At 37.2% G+C, this 22,138-nt stretch overlaps 1 protein-coding gene across 1 annotated transcript; it reads right to left on the reverse strand.

The window, feature by feature from the left end:
• Positions 1 to 6: 6 nt before the first annotated feature.
• Positions 7 to 14,756, reverse strand: LOC120630427. The gene is made up of 11 exons (XM_039899655.1): positions 14,476 to 14,756; positions 14,110 to 14,282; positions 13,269 to 13,334; positions 12,693 to 12,833; positions 10,923 to 11,186; positions 9,468 to 9,612; positions 7,352 to 7,493; positions 4,837 to 5,035; positions 2,514 to 2,652; positions 1,354 to 1,529; positions 7 to 515 (listed from the first exon to the last, which is right to left on the reverse strand). The coding sequence occupies exons 1-11, from the start codon at positions 14,725 to 14,727 to the stop codon at positions 332 to 334; spliced, it is 1,881 nt and encodes a 626-aa protein (XP_039755589.1). The 5' UTR covers positions 14,728 to 14,756; the 3' UTR covers positions 7 to 331.
• Between the last annotated feature and the right edge of the window lie 7,382 nt (positions 14,757 to 22,138).

Here is a 22,138-nt window from a genome sequence, read left to right on the forward strand (position 1 = left end):
GTCATGCACTAAGTAATTATAAATTATTGTGTAATTTGTTACCAAAAATGTGTTTGATTTCTTTTGTTTTATCGCTAACTATATCTATCCTACGTAATTTTATATTGCGGAAAGATTTGTTTGTTTGTTTGTTATCAATTTGTTATCGATAAACTTTGAAGCTATAAAACCGAATTTAATTTTTCTTAACCGTTAAAAGGCTATTTTATTTAAAAGTAGCATAGCTACCTAGGCTATTCATAAAAATATTCATCAGCTATCTTAGCACCCATAACACAAGTGGCGCTTACTTCGGGGCTAGATGATTCTATAGATTATAGATTCTTAAATTTCACTGAGGGGTCAGAAACGGTTCTTCAACAGCGGAGCTCCTCTTGCTGGCTCTCACACTGTTGAGGACGTTGCGAACGATAGATTCTTCAAATATTTTCTCCGGCCACGACTCTGACCGCCTATTCCTGCCGAGTTCGTTTAAAGTGGGTAACCGACTAGCTCTTGGGGTGCCAAAATGAGATCTGGAACATGATTAATGGAGGTAATTTTCGACCTACCAATGCATAAATTTAAAGAATATGTTAAAACACATTTATTACAGCGAGGTTACTATACAACTGATGAATTTCTTAATGACAAGGTTGCTTGGAAGCATCCGGCTCCGCTTTCATCTCTCACACGATAGAAAAATCAATGTTAAAATGTAAAATGTAAATTGTTGATGTTGGAAAAGAGAAACTGCTGAGTTTCTCGCCGGCTTCTTCTCGGTAGAATCTGCCTACCGAACCGGTGTTAGAGTCACTACAAACAGACTTCACGTTTCAAAAGTGCTTATATTAGGCCTACTTGAAATAAATGAATTTTGAAATTTGAATTTTGAGTTTTGATTATTTAATGTCAAAATACGAGATTACATTATAGAAGATTGATGAATTTGCACCCATAAAAATTTTACAAGCTTTCACAGCTTCGTTATAAAGGCACAGCATACATAGAGATTAGAAGTTTAACTTTCATATAAGAGTTCAACCCTAAGCAATAAAGAAAATGGCAACATCGGGTTGCGTTTTAATATTTTTTTCAAATCATACTGACAGACGAAGGAGCCGGAATAAAAATTTATTAAATTTATTGGAATCCCGCCGTCTCTGCTACACTTTGTTACGGGGACATTAAAGTTACATCAGAATAACTAAAACATAAGCAGTGTATAGGTTCATATATCAGATATCACATCAAACGGGTATCAGTAATAAAGCAAAGTTTAACAATCGCTCTAGAACTTGACGTTTATTGGTTGTAAAGATGACAATGATAAACCAGTCTCGGGTTGCTACACCAAGTATATTTCCTACCTACCTAAAGGACCTGGTCCTCTTGTGTTGGAGACCAAGTAGCGACGTCAGCAGTTTGTCCAAAGCAGCGATGTCGTTCATGTTAGAGCCTTGCCTCTGAGGCGTGGCTCTGCCGGATGCGACGAGGCTGGATCGAATCGACCCAGGAGATCGGGGCTGTAGCCCGATTGTGCGGATAACCTGGTAAAAATCGTTTAGTCTCGGGAGGGTTTGAAGGTAGGTATATAAGTCAAGGGTAATATGTCCTTTCTCTCCTAAGAGTGAATTTTGTATTCTGTATATGTATTACAGCACGGCTAGCAGGAGAAAAAAAAAACTCCCGATTATATCCCCAGACAAAGGACAACATTAATGTGTCCACATGCCAAAGCACGGCCAAAGGGAATAGTAGAAGTTTTCACCGTTTATTACTTCACGTAGCATTTCTGAATTTTCACTGGTTTGGTCTGGTGGGAGGCTTTCGCCGTGGCTAGTTAACACCCTACCGACAAGCGATTTAGTGTTCCGGTGCGATGTAGAAATCGATTAAGGGTATGACAATCATACTTTCTATACCAGGTTAGCCAGCTACCATCTTACCAACAGGTGAGATTGCAGTTAAGGTCTAACTTGTAGACCTGAAGTGTAAAAAAAATTGATACTATTGTTACTCGTGTGTCAATTTTCATAGAGTGCGAAGTAACATAAGTTAAACTGAGCAGTAAAACTGTGCGAGAAGATAAACTCCTGCTCATGCTAGCCTTGCTGAGGTACTAACTGCCTCGTTGGCGTAGTTGTGAGCATTTTTGACTATAAATCAATCAGTCCTGGTTCGATTTCCGGTGCGGGCCAATAAATGTTAAGAATTAGGTTTCCTTGTCAAGAAATTCACTGTAGGTTGTTTCTGGTACATAGACCAGTCCGGAGCTATAAGTTAGTATGTGCCTCGGAGATTTAAGGCATCATTCATTCTATCTGGCTTACTAATATAACCAACAGGTGCTAACATTGGTGAGTGGACAAAATTGGTGAACTCCACTCTCAGTCTCTCACCAATGTTGTCCACTCAAAAAAAAAGTAAAGTGTTTATCAATTTCTTCTTTATGAGAATGCTTGTGCTTGTGCTTGTGGGGCCTTCTCTAACCCATTTTCCTAAAATCTACTGTCTTATGATTAGTATTGTACCTCATCAGCAGTGTGACTTTGGTAACTCATTCTCTTGACTTTTCTGTAAGTCTCGTCGTCGAGGGCCTCTTGTACAGCAGCTTCCAAGCGTTCTTTGACTTCTTCATCATCGTTCTGATTTAAATCCTCCAAGACTAACCTAGAAGTTAACAATTTGAGGTAGAAGTTCTCAGGCACATAATTTTAACGCGATATAGGTACACAATACGCGCAATATATATGTGAAGCGGTGATAGTCCAGAGGGCAGGACTTCGACTTCACATCGGAGACCGAGACCGGATCCCACCGCACCTCTAACTTTTCTAAGTTGCAATTGAAACATCACTAGCTTCAACGGTAAAGTAAAAACATCATGACGAAACCTGCATGCCCGAGAGTTCTCCGTAATGTTTTTTAAAGGTTTGTTGAGGCCAGCGTGGTGGACTACGGCCTTAACCCTACTTAACTACAGAGCACGGGTCTCCTCCCACAATGACTTCTCATTGTGGTATTCGGTTTATATGATGATGATGATGATGATACACAATACGTAGTTACGTAAAAAAATGTGCACACCTCAGGGATTAGTAACTACATACCTTGGAGAACATGGCAACTTTAAAAAAAAATGGACAGCACTTAGGTACAATGTCCATTATTGTAGTAGGTATCGGTATGTATTACCGCTTCAAGTCCTAAAAGGGTGCACTTGGCAAGCGTAAACATCGTTTACATTATCGCCTATATATTTTGCGTCATACATCGTTACGAATCTTCTTGGACATCCACTGCTGGACATTGTAGGATTTTTTTTACCAACTCCTTGGTTTTGTATTGCTTCTATAACTACTGAATACCTGCAACTCTCGATCGTCTGTCCATCTAGTAAGGAGTCACTTACTTTCCGGTGTAGAGTCGCTGCTCCAAGACTTTGAGACTCTAACGTAGTTCGGAACTATGTCTGTGACGCCAATTCAGTTTTGCGACTAACTGAGCTATTTTAATACCTTTGATTGGATCACATTGGGATTAGGGATACTCCTAGCCATTTTCGTAGCTCTATGTTTGACTCTTGAGCTATCCTATCAGGCCTCTTAGCGGCCATTTTTTGAAGCTTTTGTTTCTACGGTATTTCATCTAGAAAAATTTCAGCCAAAACCCACTAATTTTCATAAAAGATGAGCATAAACCGTTCCATTAGCTATTTTGTGATGAATCTAAAGCATTAAATAGAGCGCAAGTGCAACCTTACACATTTTAAATAATATGTTTTCATGAATGTAAGGACAAACTTGTCAAATACCATAAAAGATATTGCCTATAAATGTTCGATTTACTTGACTAAAAAAGTTAGCCAGACCTCTTATGTCACTTATTCCCGAGCAGGAGGTCATTTCACGTCGACCGACTATCGGCCACATCCGGTTGAAAGGCAATTTCCCGTCGGTCCACGTAGATGGAAATCAGACCCCTTTGGATAAGTAGGCCTAGATATTAGATATTGCAAAAAAAGTGCCGATTATCAGCGTCTTTGACCCTGTTAAATTAACGTAAGTAGTTTGATAAGTATAAATGAACCTACATCTATTTTCACCCTTATTGAAGATGTAAATTATCAATTTTTAGGATGAGGGAACACAATCATTCATAATCGATTCAATCGATTGATCGCGAGTCCATCCACGTATGTTTTCAGAGGGAACTGTTTATTGCCTCTGCTAATAAGTAGGTATCTCGAAGCTATCTATATGAAATGAATGAATTTGAATTTAAATAACGAAGTAAATTTTTTTTAAACCGTTTCCAACGTTTTCAAAGCTATATGTCTATGAAAAATTTCGTCAAAATTGATTTGAACTGCTTCGCCGCCGTACATAAGGCTTTCTTTTTTTTAATTCTGGAGAACGGTTCCAGGGGCAACTTTCTGGGATAAAATGTACATGCCCATCCACAGAACGATGCTGTATATTTAATGCATTTTATTAAAATCGCTGCAGTTGTCGGGCCGTACATAGGTCACCATCAAAACCAACCAAGCAAAGACACATTTTCGCATTTATTATAGAACCAGAATGACCTTAAAAAAATACCTAGCAATAAAAAGAAAAAAACTAATCATCTGGACGCGAACCAGGTTCTTCTGGTTTCTTGAAAAAAAAAGGGGAGTAAATAGAATTATCTGGATTCGAACCTGAGTCTTCTGGTTTCGGAACCGCTCTATATTAATTTGTGTTTTTACCAACACTTGCGCTCAGTCCGCGATTGCCAGCGAGCCGCAGGTTCAAATCCTGTCGGTTCCGAAAAAGTCTAAATGCATTCTAAATTTATAAAATTTAAATATACTCAGCACGCTCGTCGTCTTCGGCCTGCTGCAAGGTGGCGCGATTGGCTTCTCGAACGACTTTGATGTCCTGCTCCCAGAACCTTCTCAGATCAGGCGTAGACGTGTACGGAGCAGCCACTTCTTTGATTTTCAGGAACATGATTGCCGTTATAAAGATGCATATCACGTTAACGATAGTAAGACAGCAGCTCACTATGCCTGTGGGAAGAGTTTTTTTTTATTCTCTATCATTTATTTACATAATTTTTTTTTTTAATTTTCGGTAGTGTTATTAAATTATATATAGGTATAGGTATATGTATTGTATTAATATGATTATAATTATATATATATATATATATATATATATATATATAAAAACATTATTAATAACTAACAAAAAAACCCACTCTTCCGCTTGCGGGGCTTTTAAATACCCATTATTATTTCTAGAGTCCATTGAATTTGCCTTATATTTTTTTTAATGCTTTTTAGCCGATGGCACTGCCCTGTGTTACATTAATCGTGTCATCCCATTAATCAAAATCGACCCAACAAGGACGACGTAGCTCTTCTATATATACTAACTAGCTGTTGCCCGCGACTTCGTCTGCGTTTGATTTTGTTTTTAAAGTATTCAGTATCGTTAAGCTTTAAATGAGTATAGTAGTATATATATGTATAACATGTGACTGTCAATTAATTAAAGACAAATAATTTGCAATAAAATAAAATTGCGACTATAATTAAAGATATAAGCTATCCTATCTCTTAAGTTGGAGCAGACTGCTGACGGTGTGCCAATTTAATTTAAAATCGGTTAAGTAGTTTAGGAATCCATCGCGGACAAACATCGTGACAGGAGATTTATATATATTAAGATTACTACTAGGTATGTAAGTACCTACACGTATAAAGATTATTTAATACAATAACCTTTGTCAGTCGGGTGAAAATCGTTGACACAGAATTTTACAGTAAAATCTCCTAGGCTTGTTAAGTTGTAACTATTGACTCTTAAGGTCCATTAAAGCCTTTTTTTTTGTCTTGGTGGTAAAGCTTTTTGGCTACCTCTGTCCTTTTGGGCAGCCTACTGCTCAAAAGGACAGAGGAACCTCTGTACCTATACAGAGATTATGTGGGACCCGTTTACCCAAACTAAAAACCACTACGGCATATCCCTCTCGTTGGCTTTAGTAGACGTCCGGGTAACCCGGTGTGTACTTCCCAGTCGTCTACCAAACGCTCCAACTAGGGCTACTACGCTCAGAAGGAGATCAGGACAACTTGACCCCCTCTCAGACAGTAAGGGTAGCTAAGGTCCTTTAAAGCCTAACCGAAGGTTTACGAACCTTATTTATTTATTTATTCATAAGACACACCAGCAATTAATTGTAACTACATTCATAAAAGAAAAATTATGTGTTAGAATAACAAATATAATACAAACCTTGGAAACTTTGCTTTTTTTAATAGTAATAATTGATGGCAGGGCCGAGCAAAGGGTTTTTGACCAGGGTATGCATTAAAAAAGCAACAATATATAACAACGAAAAATAAACACTATGGGTTTTACAAAATCTTTCGGTGAAGCAATGTTCTATTATACTTATGAAATACACTGACACCGCTGCTGATTAGTCATGAATCGGTATAGTATTGTTTGTTTCTATTGTTTCCAAAACCCTTATAGGCTCTAATGGTAGGTTATGCAGTGCTTTTATGCATATATGCTGTGCACGCCACTGATTGATGGACCAAGCAGATGGTTCTCCTGATGGGCAAAACCGTCGCATACAACCCGAGTAAAACTTCGCAGGGCATGCAAGGCCACGTCCTTGTGGGACCTTTGTAGGCCTTAGTTGTTAAGCCTCATGTGAATGTAATGCTGCTTAGCGGCAGAAATAAGCATGGCGGTAAAACTTCCCCGGACAAGCTCTGCCACAAAAAGCTCTACTACTTACTACTAGTTCTGCTCGCAGTTAGCAGAAAGGTGAAGAAAAAAAAATCGTTGATTTAAGGTGCCTCCGGTATGGCTAACCTCTGTGTAAACGATCGATCATAAAGATCACTTAAAATTTTTCGATTTTCTGAGACATCATTTCGTCCGCCTTCAATGAGTAACAGTAATTACCTAATAGATATTTTATTCTACATCCTAAGGGTTGTTTGAAAAAACACAGTAAAAGGGACCTAGCTTCTAAATAAATCCGCCTTGCAGTTTTTGTACAACCTCTAACTGTATAACTCATTAAATCGACCAATCTCAGTAGGTAAAACTTTAATTTTTTTTTTTGTATTTTTGGAGGAATTATCAATTTTTATAAATTTTAAAATTCGGAACCGGCAATCGCGGCTTGAGGCGCCTTAACCAACTTAGCTACTGCTATTAGTTTATGTCTTTTTACATCAGTCTTATAATGACCGTAGCGCCATCTAGAAGGAAAGAGAGTAACAGATTCCAATTTTAAATTTATAAAAATTTGAAATGTTCCACAGTAAAAATTATAAAACGATTGTCTGTAGAAAGCTTACCATTAACAGCAAACTCAATGGGTAAGTACGGGTGGTAAAGCGGCACATAAGACGAATTTCCGAAATACGGCTCCCCTTTGATGTGGGGTACTTTCACGCCTGGATACAACAGCCATATACAAGCCAACGCCCAGTATAAACCCTGCAGAAGAACGGGAACAATGTCTTAAGTATGTCTTCGTAATATTATAATTAATTATACCTACATGCTCGTTTGTCGTTCATCAAAGAAAGGGTTGTATAGGCCCAAGATTTAAAGGTAAGTTACACTGTAAAATATACTATGTACTATGTACTTTTGTTTTTCTTTGTGTTTTGTTTCAATAAAGTTATTCTATATTCTAAGTTATCAAGGAATATCAAGCAGTACAAATAATAGATAATTATTTATACAGTTGAATATTCCATATTAATATGTTCTTAAGTATTTATGTATGATTGAGTATATATTAAGAAGAAGAAGAAGAAGAATGTATATTAGTTTATTTTTTTATATTTAATTATTATATTTTTCTTATTTGTGCAATTTTGTTTATGTATTTGTATTCAGCTATTTGAATGTAGGTTTATAATAATTTTACACCACCTGTCCGCTCTCGCTCATCTTGTCCTAATCCAAAGGTTGCCTGGCAGAGATCGCTACTAAGCGATAAGGCCGCCTATTCTACTTCTGTCTTTGTATTTCTATAGTTTTTTTGTTTTCCTAACTTCATAGTGGTGTACAAATAAAAAGTTAAATAAATAAATAATATTACTTACTAAAATATTTTAAAGAAAAACTAACTAAATCGTTGAAAATGTTTATCAAACTCCTGGGCAACGGGGACAATGCAACGGGACTAAATACACTCACTCCACAAACCCCTATTGGACCAGTGTGTATAAATTCTTCCCTCACATTTGAGATAAGGACACCCAACTCAACTCCCGAAACTTTTAGTTCGCATACTACAATGACTAAGGAAATAGAGGACTCGCTTTACTCCTTACGTAAAAACCTTGCCTGCCTAAGCAAGATACTAAAATGGCGATTAATCGTAGTGTATCCGATTCTTGCAAACTGTTTTTATTAAACGTCATAACTAAACAAAATAATAGCTACCTACTTAAAATCCTGCTCAACACTGAAATAAACAATTTCATCAAAATATTAATGCCATAGTGATGACACTTGATGTATTATTAGACTGCATTCATTATATTTCTAACTCGCGAAACTTTTAGTTCGCATCTATAATATCGTTTTGTTTCCTTCAATCAATCAATTAATGGCCTATTAACATTCCACGGTTAGACTAAAGGCCTCTGCCAACGAGGGAGGGTTTGCCCATAATCACCACGCTGGGCAAGATGAGTTGGTGATCGCAGTAGATGGTATTAGTAGCATAGAGGAAGCTGCTACCCGTTCTCTCATCTATTATATTTCCTTAGTCGCCTAGTACGACACCCACGGGAAAAGGAGGGGAATATATACACAGTAAAGTGTATTAAATAAATAATAATAACACGATGTTTATTATTATTTATTTAAAACACTTTAATGTGCACCAAGACATAATAAAGAGTTTAATAAGGATGAAATTACGAATATTAGGCAGTTAGGTACAAGCGATCTTTACCAGGCAACCTATCACAAAACTACTGAAAAGTTACAGTACAAAAAAAAAAGGCTGTACAAAAAAAATACGAAAAGTAAACACATAACAATAGATTTAACCATAAAGATACATAACCACGATTAAGATACATAGCCATAAATGACATATGATGACAGCCGACTGGCGCAGTGGGCAGCGAACCTGCTTTCTGAGCCTTGGCCGATTCCCACAACTGGAAAATGTTTGTGTGATGAACATATATGTTTTTCAGTGTTTGGGTGTTTATCTATATATTATAAGTAATTATGTGTATTATATTAATAGAAATATTCATCAGCTATCTTAGTACCCATAACACAAGCTACGCTACTTTGGGGCTATGAGGCGATCTGTGTAATGTGGTAGTATATTTATTTATTTATTTATTTATAGCCATAAATGAGTGTGGTTCCAGGTTCCGGTCTTCCGTAACCACAATCATCGGAAAACTCAGTTAACATAGAATCATCTGTACTCACGCAGTTCACAACCGGTGGTAGCAAAGAGGCAGAAATAGCGATGCCTATCAGAGGTCCGGCACTGCCTTGCAAAAGAGCAAGCGCCACGCCCGTCCCCGAGGTCAGGGCCCAAAGCACTCCCATCCATAACGAGCGGACGTTTCCTCTGAAAGTATCGCGAGTCGTTACGCCTGAGTGACCTTTATGAATTACCCTCAATTTGAATGCCTTTATTTCCAAGACGAAGTTTCTTAAGTAAGGAATCATTAGGGTGGAATTTTTCAGCTGAATTGAAGTAATGAATATCGTCGCTATACCTTACCTACCTACCTACCTAACTAACAAAAAAAACACCGAATTAAGAATATTCAGAATCCGTGTACACGACTAATATTTGAATATGATAAACGTTCAGAACAGTATCTTACCCCTAATGTTCTGAACGTATCATAAAATGAGGAAATTGGAAAATTTCTCTGTCTGTTCTGCCTCTGCTCTTTTTTTGGACACATTATACTGCATGGAATAATGGCTGAATGAGGGTTCTTTATGTAATTATGAAAATTAAGCTTAATTTGCTATACTCCGCGAAAAGCAGTAAAATCTGTATGGTGTTTAATAATTTCTTCAATCCTTCAGAACAGATCTTCGTCAATGTACCCTCTACGCACGTTTCGCGCCGGAACCGGAGCATCCTCAGGAGATGTTGACTTTACAATTATTCATTGTAAAGTCAACATCTCCTGAGGATGCTCATCAAACATCTCCTGATGATAGAAGCAGGTGTTACTTTGCGGAAATCCATGGTATATAACCATGGATTTCCGCAAAGTAACACCTGCTTCTATCCGATTATTTATGTTCTTAAATCTGTGTAAATCTGTGAAAGAAAAGTGTTGCTTTTTACGGTATGTTTTCAGGTAGGTATGTACAAGGTACCTACCTATCTTTATGATTGGGGTTCAAGTATTGGTATCCTGTTTTAACGAACACTTTGAAATTACAAAAAACTGCACGGACTAACATTCGAGATTACCTTGAAATTTACAACACACCAAAACTATAATTATTATATCTTTTCAAAGTGGCTTTATTGGCAATCGAAGCGTTAGTAAAAACCTTCTAGTGGACAGACTTCATCAAACGAGTAGAAGGGATTCGCTGGGAAGACCTATGTCCAGCATTGGACAATAAAAAATCAAAGTTTGTACTAAGCGAAAGCTTATTCTTCTTAGACCAGGGCGCGCTTGAAATCCTCGTAGTTTTAGTTTTAAGTTTACGAATGTAGTGATTGCCATTTTTTAAGTTATCAACGCATCAAAAGTGCCATTTTTATGCCTATTTGGATTAAGAAATATTTGACTTTGACTTTGACAATCGGTTGACTTGATGATGATGATAATGGTCACTCAACTTCAGCTTGGTAAGTATGACTGTGCGTAGGTAATATAATTTTAAGGTATTTAATTTACTAACCTTGATTTCATTTCTTCAGTAGGCCAGTCGCCAAAGCCCCAAGGCATTTCAGTGGTTCCCAAGATAAGTCCAAATATAAATCCGAACAATAACGATAGGAACATCCCCAGGATCAGGCTCTCAAAGCCGCTCCGTACCAGACTCCTATCAGCGATGATTGTCCCGAAGGTTATCGACATCACAGGACCCATTAAAGGCGATACTAACATGGCTGCCACGATGTTTGACGCATTATTCTCTACCAGTCCTAAAGCTGCTAGGGAACTATACAAAATGGTTACAAAAATAAGATTACGGATAATATACAAGAGTTAAATACTAGTTTGAACCAAGATAGAACCATTACATCTTGTTTTAGTAGGTATTTTATTATGTAATTAAACTTTAGTCCTCTATGTTTAAAAATATTTTGCTATTCTTAGTAATAATTTGATCACCTTAGATCATATCATCTACCTCCAGGGCGTTAGATAATTGGCCACTAGCGTCTCCCGAAAAATAAGTTTTAAACCCCCGACGTAAAAACGACGGAGTGTTATAAGTTTGACTTGTTTGGTGTGTGCGTGTGTGTGTATGTGTGTGTATGTGTGTGTGTGTGTGTGTGTGTGTGTGTGTATGTGTATCCGTGGCATCGTAGCGACCGAACGGATGAACCGATTTCGATTTCGTTTTATTTGTTTGAATGGTAAATTAAAGTTTTCTTATCTATATTTGATGAAGATGGCCGGTCCACAAGATGGCTGCTGTCACTAATTGGTTGTTTACATATTTTACCACAATTTCGTTAATATTGGTAACAAATCAAAAGGGCTTGACTTTTATACTATATAGTATGAAAAGTTTAAATTAAAGATGGCCGCCTCCACAAAATTATGAATAACATTATTTTTTCATAACTCCCTCAACATGGGTATCTAATGAAAGGGCTTCACTTTGTACAGAATACTGTACAAAATATTTAAAGTCGGGGGTATTTTAAATCTTAAATATATGTACTATTAGACCAGTCTCAGTTACTTTCACTTATAGATAAAAAGTTACAGACTGAAAAGCCTCATTGCAGCTACATAAATCGTTAAGTTTTGAACCCTTTACTCCCAGGGCGAATACATGGCATGTATATAAGCCATTAAGAAATATGTTAGGAACAATAATGAATTCCACACATGTCTGCATGATAAACGTCGCTACTACAGCAACGAATATTTCAAAAATATAAGTACTGTGAAATATTTATGACATCATGACGTCTTATTTATTCGCAAAAAATTTTTTGTGCGTTTGACTTAAGAGTTTATGTGTGTTTGTTGTTAATAATCTTTTTACTTTCACAGATAACAGCTCACATTTAGTTATCTATTTAATGTTATGAGCTTTTTACATAAAAGTTACCGATTCCATTTTACTTAGGTATAATTTCTGGGCAGGTTTTCAAAGCATGTTTACGACTCACCATGAAACCGTAGGGATATAAAAGTTGATCTATAGTAGGTAGATGATAATAAGTAGAATTCTTGGGTAATTCAAGGCCAACAATGTGTGCACAGGTTTGCTTGTGTCTTTTAAATTGCAAACTACGCAATAAATAAATGCAAATTATGTACATCGGAAAATGGCATTTATTTTCTAAAAATCCAGGTTGGCGAGTTGCACCATTATAAGTTGACATTGTGAACGATTTATCGCCGATCAAGATCGATACTCGTACCTACCTAGCTATTCTTGCCAAGGGCAAACCCGGTCTTTGATTTAAAGACGTGACGTACTTACTCGGCTGTTATAATTAAAGTGAGATAATCAAATGATAGCTCTCCACCGCCTCGGACGCCGTCGACTACTTGTTTCACTGTCAGCTTTGATCTAATCGATTCCACGAAGCTCCGCCAACGTTTAGCATCTTCATTTTTCTTTCTAGGTAGACGTTATTAGCATATTCGTTACTCCAGTTTAAAATATCTTAAGAATTATGAATTCGTATTATAAAAAGTACGCTTAAGGTCCGGAACCGGAACCGGTCGTATCTCAATACAAAAGTTATCGACATACACTTCCACTATTAATTCGATATTGTTCTAAATCCTAAACTAAGCTAGGTAAGTACCTTTTTTCTTTTTTATCTACAAAAAAACCTTGTCTCGGAGAGCACGTAAAACCTTCGGTCCCAGTTATGATAACTCAAAATACTCGTTAAAGCCTAGCCGCATTGGAGCAGCGTGGTTGGTCTATGCTCTAAAACCGTCTCTCATGTAAGAGACGAGGCCTGTGCCAAGCAGATAGACGTTTGGAAAAATTAAATTCGTATGTTAAAGAATGTGAGATCCATTTGGGCATTATAAGAAAACTTACAACATTGCATCATCATCATCTTCTTCGAAATCGGCAGCTGAGTGTACGACATTACAGGGCAGAACACTGAAAAAAAATTAGGTTTCGTTTTAACCAAGCTGTGGGCGAGGTTTCTTGACTGGCATAAAGTTTGAAAACCGGTTATTTTATGGTACCGCAAAAGGGTAGATATATCATGAGACCAAAATCAATATTAGCGGCTTTGTTCGTGATGAATTTCGTCTTAAGCGATATTCGAGAACGTTATCAATTTGAAATATATTTTTGCGTCAGCGTTGACCGAGTCGATTGACCGTTAGTGCTCAATCTCGCAAAACAGAGCGGATCGGACGCGATATGCGGGCGATCATACTTTCTAAGCTCCGTATAACTTGTACACTAGAAGAGACCGGTCAAAGAGCAGTTAGATCTATCGTTTTTAAATATTTTTTTTCTAACAAAACCGAAATCGAAGCGGTTTCTCACTTTGATTTCTACCAAAATAAAAACCGGAAAGTAGCTGGTGCCCTCATTCTTCTTCCACGTTTATAACGTTTTTTTACCAATCCCGTAGGAACCGCTTGTTTTCCTGTGGCTTGTTTTCCAAATAAATATACGAAAAAAAATCTAGTTTATTGCTTGCTTAGTAAAGACGCGAAGGAAGGAAAAACAAACACACTGTCGCATTTATTTTATTAGTAAGGATTTTGAAACCTACGTATGGTATTTAATCTCTAAAGGTAGAATGTTAGTGGAAGAACTGTTTTACGGAAATACTCGTATGTACTAAAAAGATCACATATGTAGGCGGATTTATTTAGGTATGGCACCGTTTTACTACATAAATATATTGAAAATGTACCTGACAATCGATTTGTTGCAGACCCCAATACCAAGTTGAGTAAGGCAATGTAGCATTGTCTCGCATCGGTCCCCCGTAGGCAGTGGGAACTCCACTTCATAATAATTGCCTTGTTTATCGCTCACCCACACCACAGGTTCCACGTGAAGTTTTCGTAGCAATTCTTGCAATATCTGTGACGACATAGATCCTCGTCAAACCAATTTTGTAACCTTTGCAACGGAGAAACGTAACAAATAACCTAATATAAAAAAACATAGTTTCGCAATTATTAGTATTGTGATTATAAAAAATATTAAAAAGATCCCCAATATTCATATTTCCAACACAACATTGTATAGAATGGCACTTTAATATACTACTCACGCTTTCCATGGTTATGAATTCGTCGTCTTCATTTATGTTTTCCAAAGCCGTATTATAATTATCACCGTAGACGCTCTGTGTTAAATGTATAGGAATGCTTCTCGACTTTTTACTGCGCAGTTCGACTTCTAAATAGCATTTCTTCGCTGTAGATTCCTCGATAGGCAGTAACTCTTTCGGTTTCCCGAATCTAAGTATGTGTTCGAAGTTGCTCGAGGGAATATGCACGATAAATATGACTCCAGACGGCATTTTTGTCACGGCATTCAGAGATGTCTGTTATTGTGTACAGTAACATTGTACTGGGAATTCAATGTCTGGTTTCATAAGTTATTGCTAATTAAATTGTTATGTGATTATGGTTCTGCTAATTATGTAACCTTCACTTTATCTTGACAATGGGGAGGGGATAGGATCAGTGGCGTGCAGTCCATACATGTGAATAAGCACTGCCTAACCCATGGTTTTGATTTTGTATCTTCAAATGACCGCATTAGGTGCTCTGATATAAGACGAGAGACCAAAGCAAGAGACGCCATAAAGCTAATTCTGCAACTTAAATCGAGATGGGCGGGTCACCTTCAAAGATGTCAAGATAGTAGATGGACAAAAATTGTTGCCAACTGGCATCTCATGGATTGGAAGAGAAGACCTGGTAGGCCATTGAAAAGATGGGAGGACGACATCGCGAAAGTTGCGGGTAAGACATGGAGTACTCTTGCAAGGGACAGGTCCAAATGGAAAAATGTGGAGGACTTTTACCGCCGCTGGCGGTCCTTACATAAATGTTCTAAATTAGATAGTATAAGTACAATAAGGGCAATATATTACTTAGTTAAGAAAACATTATAAATAGAAAATAAGAATTTAGGATTAAGGAAAATTGTATTTAACTCTATTATATTTAGCCAGTAAGGTACTTAATTGTAAGGAATGTAAATAAAGCTTTATTATTATTATCTTCAAATGACTACTGGTAGTAGTAGCACAGAGGACGCTGTTGCCCCTTCTCCGTTAGAAGAGGGGTGGTGGCAACTGTATTCTGATCTGTTGTCATCACACGGCAAAACGATTTTGTATCACTATATATTTTTGGTGGCACCTAGCCATGCTATCATTTATTTTCATTTATTTTTAAATCTTGTTCTTCTCCGTAATCTTGGCCGTAGTTCACCACACTGGCCCAGTGCAGATTGGTGGACTCCAAGCGTTTGTTAACATTATGCAGAACTCTCAGGCATGCCGGTTTGACACGATGTTTTCCTTCACCGTTGAAGCAAGTGATATTTTAATGAAGTACTTAAAACGCACATAAATAAAAACGCCCGAAAAGTAAGAGGTTCGTGTTGGAATTCGTACTCTGCCTCCTCAAAGACATTATGCAAGACAATATTTAATAAGTATAGTGTTAGCGGTGGCCCACCTGGCTGATACCTACGCTACGCCATAAACATGTTGTGACGTCACTACAAAATTCATTAATATAGAATTGCTTTAATAGTACTATTTTGCTTTATATAATTCGTAATAATACTTATCTAAAGTAATGCGTGCTGGGATTCGTACTCTGCCCCCCGAAAGACATTATGCAAGACATTATTTAATATAGTAATGACTACTGTACTGTGTCTCTGCGAATACTGAAGTAAAGGTCATTCAATATTCTCGGAGTACCTCAACAATTCAATGAACAATGCTGTCCACACATCGAGGAAAGGACCCCAATTGGCATTGCAGTCCAAGAGCGCGTGGAATGACGACATTGTATTTATCCTTTTTTTCATTGATAATGTTAACATTCACACGATAAACCCAGTTTAGTTATCAGGGTCTCTAGTTTATCTTAAGTAACAATGTAACTTTTAAGAAAGTAAGTACATGCTTAAAAGTTACATTGTTTTTGGAAAATAAACGATTATTATTTCAATTTACGTTCATTCAGAAATATATGTGCCTACTTATACAGGGCAGTTATTAATAATTAAAGTATAAACATAGCTACTACGTACGCCAGATAACTAAAAATAAATCTGTGTGCGATATTTTAAGGTGCACTGACACGTGTCTGGTGATCGCTGTTTATATAGAGACGTCACTTAGTACTTTCCCGGTGACGTCAATAAATAGCTACTAGCTAGTTATTAATATTGTTAGGGGTATGACCATATGTTACAGAGAGCGGTCACTTCCGTACACAAGGGAAAGTTATTTAATAAAGCTATTGAATTGTCCCGCAGCCCTAATTTGTACCCAATTAGGGCTGCGGGACAATTTAAACGTATTTATTTTTAATTTTAGTTTCTTTTATAAGTCTTCAAACCCGCGTAAAATTTATGTTTTCTTGTCTCCTCTCTGTGTATATACAACGTTTAAATGATAACCGAAATAATACTTTACAGGCTTTAGAGGAAGATTATGTACTGTCTCTGAGCCTTATCTGTGACACCGAAAGCCTAATAGTTTTGAGTAATCCACTGCCATAGTTTTAACAGAAAGAAATCATTCATTATAGAAATAATTATATAAAAAAATACATAAATAAATAAATAATTAAATAAAGAAATAAATAACTAACTTAAGGACTAACTAAGTGACTGACTGACTCACTGACTGACTGACTGACTGATTGACTCACTCACTCACTGAATGACTGACTGACTGACTGATTGATTCACTCACTCACTCATTGAATGACTGGCTGACTAACTGACTGAAACGTTTGACGTTAGGAAAATGTATTACAAAAGTCGTAAACATTGTGTTAAGTTAATAGTTTTTTTTAACTCTAGGTAGATAGTAGTAATCTTTGTTATGACACTTTAGACGTAGTTTTTTTAGCGTTAATATATTTTCGACTCCCTCTCGGTGACCGACTCACTGACTCACTTACTCACTGACTGACTGAATCACTCACTCACATACACACTAAAACACTCACTCACTGACTCTCTTATTCACTGACTGACTGACTGACTGACTGACTCACTCACTCACTAGCTCACTGACTCTCTTATTGATTGACTGACTGACTGACTGACTGACCGACTCACTCACTCACTAGCTCACTGACTCACTATTATAATTAAGCATTGTTAAGAATAAAAAAAAAACAGTTTATCTAAATTCATTATTTTCAATTTTTCTATGTGTATATGTGGTGTACAATAAAAGTGAGGCACAGTCCCAAAGATGCTGGCAGCATTGCCCCTTTGGATGGCCAAACTAATTCGTTGGCCAAGGTAACTGCCCGCTCTAGGATCACCGGAAGATTCAATAACCCTTTTCGATAATTCTTTGAAAAGGGCTCTTGCCTCCGGACCCCACGGTCCCAAAGTCTCTACTCCAAAAGGCACAAAAATGAAGCTGCTATCCAGGTTTTCATATTTACGCCTCTTGGCCTGCTCGGCACTGGTAGCAGCCGCACCTACCATTGACGAGGTGGCCTGGATGTGTGATGCAGCTAGGGTATCAACACAAGTTGAATCCCACAGAAGTGACCTTCCAAGTCTCCAAGGTATGAGCGTCATACCATCAGGTCTCTTGCCATCGCTCTGCGCCAAACCAATAGGTTCTAATACAGCTGGTACGTGAGCGGTAGCAAGAGATCTTCGGATGATGTCGTTGATGGTGGTATGGCGAGAGAAGCGACCGGCGCTTCTTGAACAGGAGAGTCCATGGTGACCATAGGTGTCAACGCTGTCACCGCAGTGGCATCGATGAGGCTGAAATATAGAGGCGCCAAGCCTAAGACCAATCACCACCGACAGAGTGGTGTGGTCTAACATAGTGCCCAGGTTACCTGAAGAGCATGTAGCCAGTAGCCGGTTTTCTTATGGTTTTATAAGTTTAATAATGAGGATGTTTAATTTTTATCTAAAAACAATCTATCTATTTTAACTAGTAGGATAGGAGGCGGGCGCGCCGTGACGAATTGTTTAACTTATAAGTACGCCACGTTGCCGCTGGTTTAATAATGTTGGGACCCCTGGTCTAAGTAATATGATATGACGCAGTAGACACGGAAACAAAGTGATTAGTTGCTTGCCCGTTGATAGGATTGTATGTGGCAGACATTTTGTATGACACCTACTAAGTGCTACCTATTATTTCCCGCGATTCCCTCCGCTTAATGTTATTGGTAAACTTCCACATCCTATTGGTTAATTTTTTTTCAATTCCATTACGGAAACTTTATTTCATTAACATAGAAGCTTTAATTGGCATCATCATCATCATCAAGTCTATTAATTAATTAATTTATTTATTTTTTAATTCGATTATTACGGTTAACACCAATTACACTAATTAAATACATAGCAGATTAATTAATACAGATTAAAACGAGAACAAAAAAAAAGAAAAAAGAAAATACAAAAATAAAAACAGAAACAAAAACATAATTATAACAATTCAATTAACTTTACAATAGTTTTACCAACTAGTAATTATACTATCTTCTCAAATAATAACACAATTGTTAAGCCAAAAACATGGTGCTATTATATTTCTCAGAGTTCTTTAGTAATGCCCAACTGCTGGACACAGGTCTACTCTCCCAAAAGAGAGAGCGCTTGAGCTAAGCTAAAATAGTGTAGTTATTTCATAAATACAGACAGCCACTCTAATTTTTATCTATGGATCAACTAAATTCCGACTAAGCCGAAGGTCACCAAATTCAGACTGGTAATTAGTCTCTTTAGTATGTAGATTAGTCAAACATAGTTGTAATTTAAGTTTAAATTTTAATCATAACTTCTTTTATAATAGTAAATTGGTTTTTTCCGTTTATTTCCGTTTCGGCTTTTGTTGTTGTTCTTTTTAATCGTTTTTATTGATTCTCTTCGAAAATTATTAGTTCATAAGCGAAATTAGCATGTAGTGTTTACCTTTAAATGGTTTTGCATACTCTGTGTAATGTGTATGTGTATAATGATTTAATAAGTACCTAATATTATTTTTATTTATGTGAAATCGCTGGTAGACTCAATAAATAAATAAAATAAAACTGCCGGTGGTCCGAAGAGCATCAAATTCAGCATCTCATCTGGGTTGTGTGGCCATTAAAATGAGGATGACGGTAAGTAGCGGGCCTTACCCCTAATCGGTTTCTACGCGACATCGTGTCACACCGACCATCTAAATATCCGGGCGGCATGTTTACGTGCTGGCCACGTGAATAACGCCACCACCACCACCGCCTAGAACAAATGTATAGAAATGTACCAACTATGCCTTCTTTAGCGGCGTCCGGCGAACATACTAATCTAAACTTAGTATTAAAATATTATAAATGGAATAGATTTTTTTGCTTGTTTGTTTGTACCCAGTAGGCTCCGAAAGTACTGGACCGAATTTAAACACTTCTTCGCCAAAACTATTGCGAAGAACATAGACTACAATTATTTAAAAAAAAAAATGGAGAACCTTAAGTAAATTGCATTAACTTAATTGCAATAACCCAAAGTAGCGAATGAAATTCATAACATGGCGTGTGCTGAAAAAACTTTTAGAAGAAGACCTAAAAATTATGTAATACATGATTTACGTATGAAATAAACCTACAAAACTTACAAAAAAGTCCGCGAGGGATAATATTTAACTATCATAGTACTCGCAATAGCAGCTTTAGCTTTAGCTTGTTACCTAACATTTTATTAGATCGCCGGCAAAACAAAAGTGGGGATCCTCTTCACGGAATCGCAGTATTAAGTTTCATTTAAATAAGGGTATTTATATAGCAGTAAAATACTTTTAAGTTCATTATAATCGGACATTTAATGTAGAAGTTACGGCAAGTTTAAAAAGTCCAAACAAAACAGTTATTTGTGGAGATACACTTAATTGAATACAATTATATTTCTTTAACAAGAATAGACCGCTTAAAAATAAGCTTTGGAAACCAATACAAACCCAGACATAGTCGCGGATAACAGCTAGTTATACATACTAACATGTATTCACATCGCGTGAAAAATCGCAAAAGTCCCTTACAATCTATGTTTTCATTGGATTGTAGATACGTTATTTAGCCGCGCCTGAAAAAAAGACCACCAAAAAAAAAAACTCTCGAAATGAAGCCCTCGACATCACTATGCCGGTTGGGGGCCATTCTGTCTGTGGTTTAAGTGTGTTGGCTCCTTAAGATTTCATTTTAAACACGGTTGTATAACGCTATAATGAGTGCTGAAAGCTTCAACACTGAAATGGTGGAGTTAAAACTTTAAATATGCTTTCGAATACGGACTTGAGCTCAATCATTTTGTAATTGGATCTGTTGTTAAGGGCGGATTGGTGTCATGAACTAGATTTCGAAGTACCACCTACTATACTTTTATTGTTAGATAGAGTTCAATGCCCTGCGAGTTTAACCTTAATAATGATTTGTGGAGCTTGGAAGTCAACAATCACCTCTTGTATGCATAGACCTTAAATAACTGACACTTCGCTCGAGTGCGTAATTACATTTCTTAATTTAGAGATCTCCCTAGCGTAGTGGTGACCGTAGTCTCATAAGAGGAAGGTCCCGGGCTCGAACCCCACTAGAGGCAATTTGGGAATTTTTCATTTCCAAATTTCACTGCTTTGGTCTGGTGGAAGGCTTCAGACACAACATTAATAGCAAAGAAGTGTCCCAAAAGCGAATTAGCGCGCATATACGATGTTGCGAGCAACCAATTAGAGGTACCGATTTTAATAAAACTATCATACCCCTAACATGTTAGCCCGCTAACATCTTAGATTTTACGCCTACGGTTACCTATTCGATCGCGTGAAAGTTAATTACGATTTGTATGGAATCGAAAGAGCACCATCTCGTTACAATACTGGGACTGGTGGACTTTAACGACATCTTGTTAGTTATTACAACCAGGACAGGCGAATTCTGACCTGGTTATAAGAATATCACTCTTATCTAAGCAATTCATGTGCTGACTTAGGAATCGAACAAAACAATCACAAGTACACTAGTACCATAATATTTATTATTGTAATTTGTAAAAATGCACTGCATTGTAGTCGTTGACGTAACTCTGCTCTTTCTTAATTCTGACGGGAACAATACATGTTCCTCCAAGTTAAATGGTGCGTTACATCTTATACCAGTTACTAAATACAGCGGGATGCCTTGTGTTAAACTTTAGAAATAAATTATCAGAAGGGGGATCATTCTTCGCATGTAAACACATGATATAGACATGTTTATTTCGAAGCCTCGTTGTTTTAGTGGTGAAGATGTACAACTGTGAATCGCAAGGCCTTGGCTCGATTCATGGGTCGGCCAAAAAATTATCTAGAAATTTCCACATCCCTTTGAAATTTGCACTGTCCACCGCCGACAGCAAGCATCGTCGTACCAGTAACTATCACTAACTTGTCATAATAAAATCGTTAAAGCCAACTCGCATTGGGAAAGCGTGGAGGGTCAATGCTCTAATACTTACTTCCCATGAGAGAAGAGGTCTGGGCCCATTAGTGGGATAATAATGGGCTGAAGAGGATATTCCACTATGGATTTACTTACACACTACACTTATCTTGCTCACAAGAAAAGCTTTACTCGTCTTTGCATGCAGCAACGAGAGTGCTGACAGCCTTAGCGCAAGATTTGGTCGGATGTACTCGTGGAGCCGTTTTCGCATATCAATCTCTGTATCGTCAAAAT

This window comes from Pararge aegeria, chromosome 16, assembly GCF_905163445.1.
Source record: "Pararge aegeria chromosome 16, ilParAegt1.1, whole genome shotgun sequence".
NCBI classification, from domain to species: domain Eukaryota; kingdom Metazoa; phylum Arthropoda; class Insecta; order Lepidoptera; family Nymphalidae; genus Pararge; species Pararge aegeria.

Coding starts and splice junctions, on each gene's coding strand:
- LOC120630427 (XM_039899655.1), bottom strand. CDS start 14,727: ATGCCGTCTGGAGTCATATTTATCGTGCATATTCCCTCGAGCAACTTC. Junction 11,187..12,692: donor ACTTTAATTATAACAGCCGA/GTAAGTACGTCA, acceptor CATTTTGTATAG/TTCCCTAGCAGCTTTAGGAC. Junction 516..1,353: donor AAGAGGACCAGGTCCTTTAG/GTAGGTAGGAAA, acceptor ATCATGTTCCAG/ATCTCATTTTGGCACCCCAA.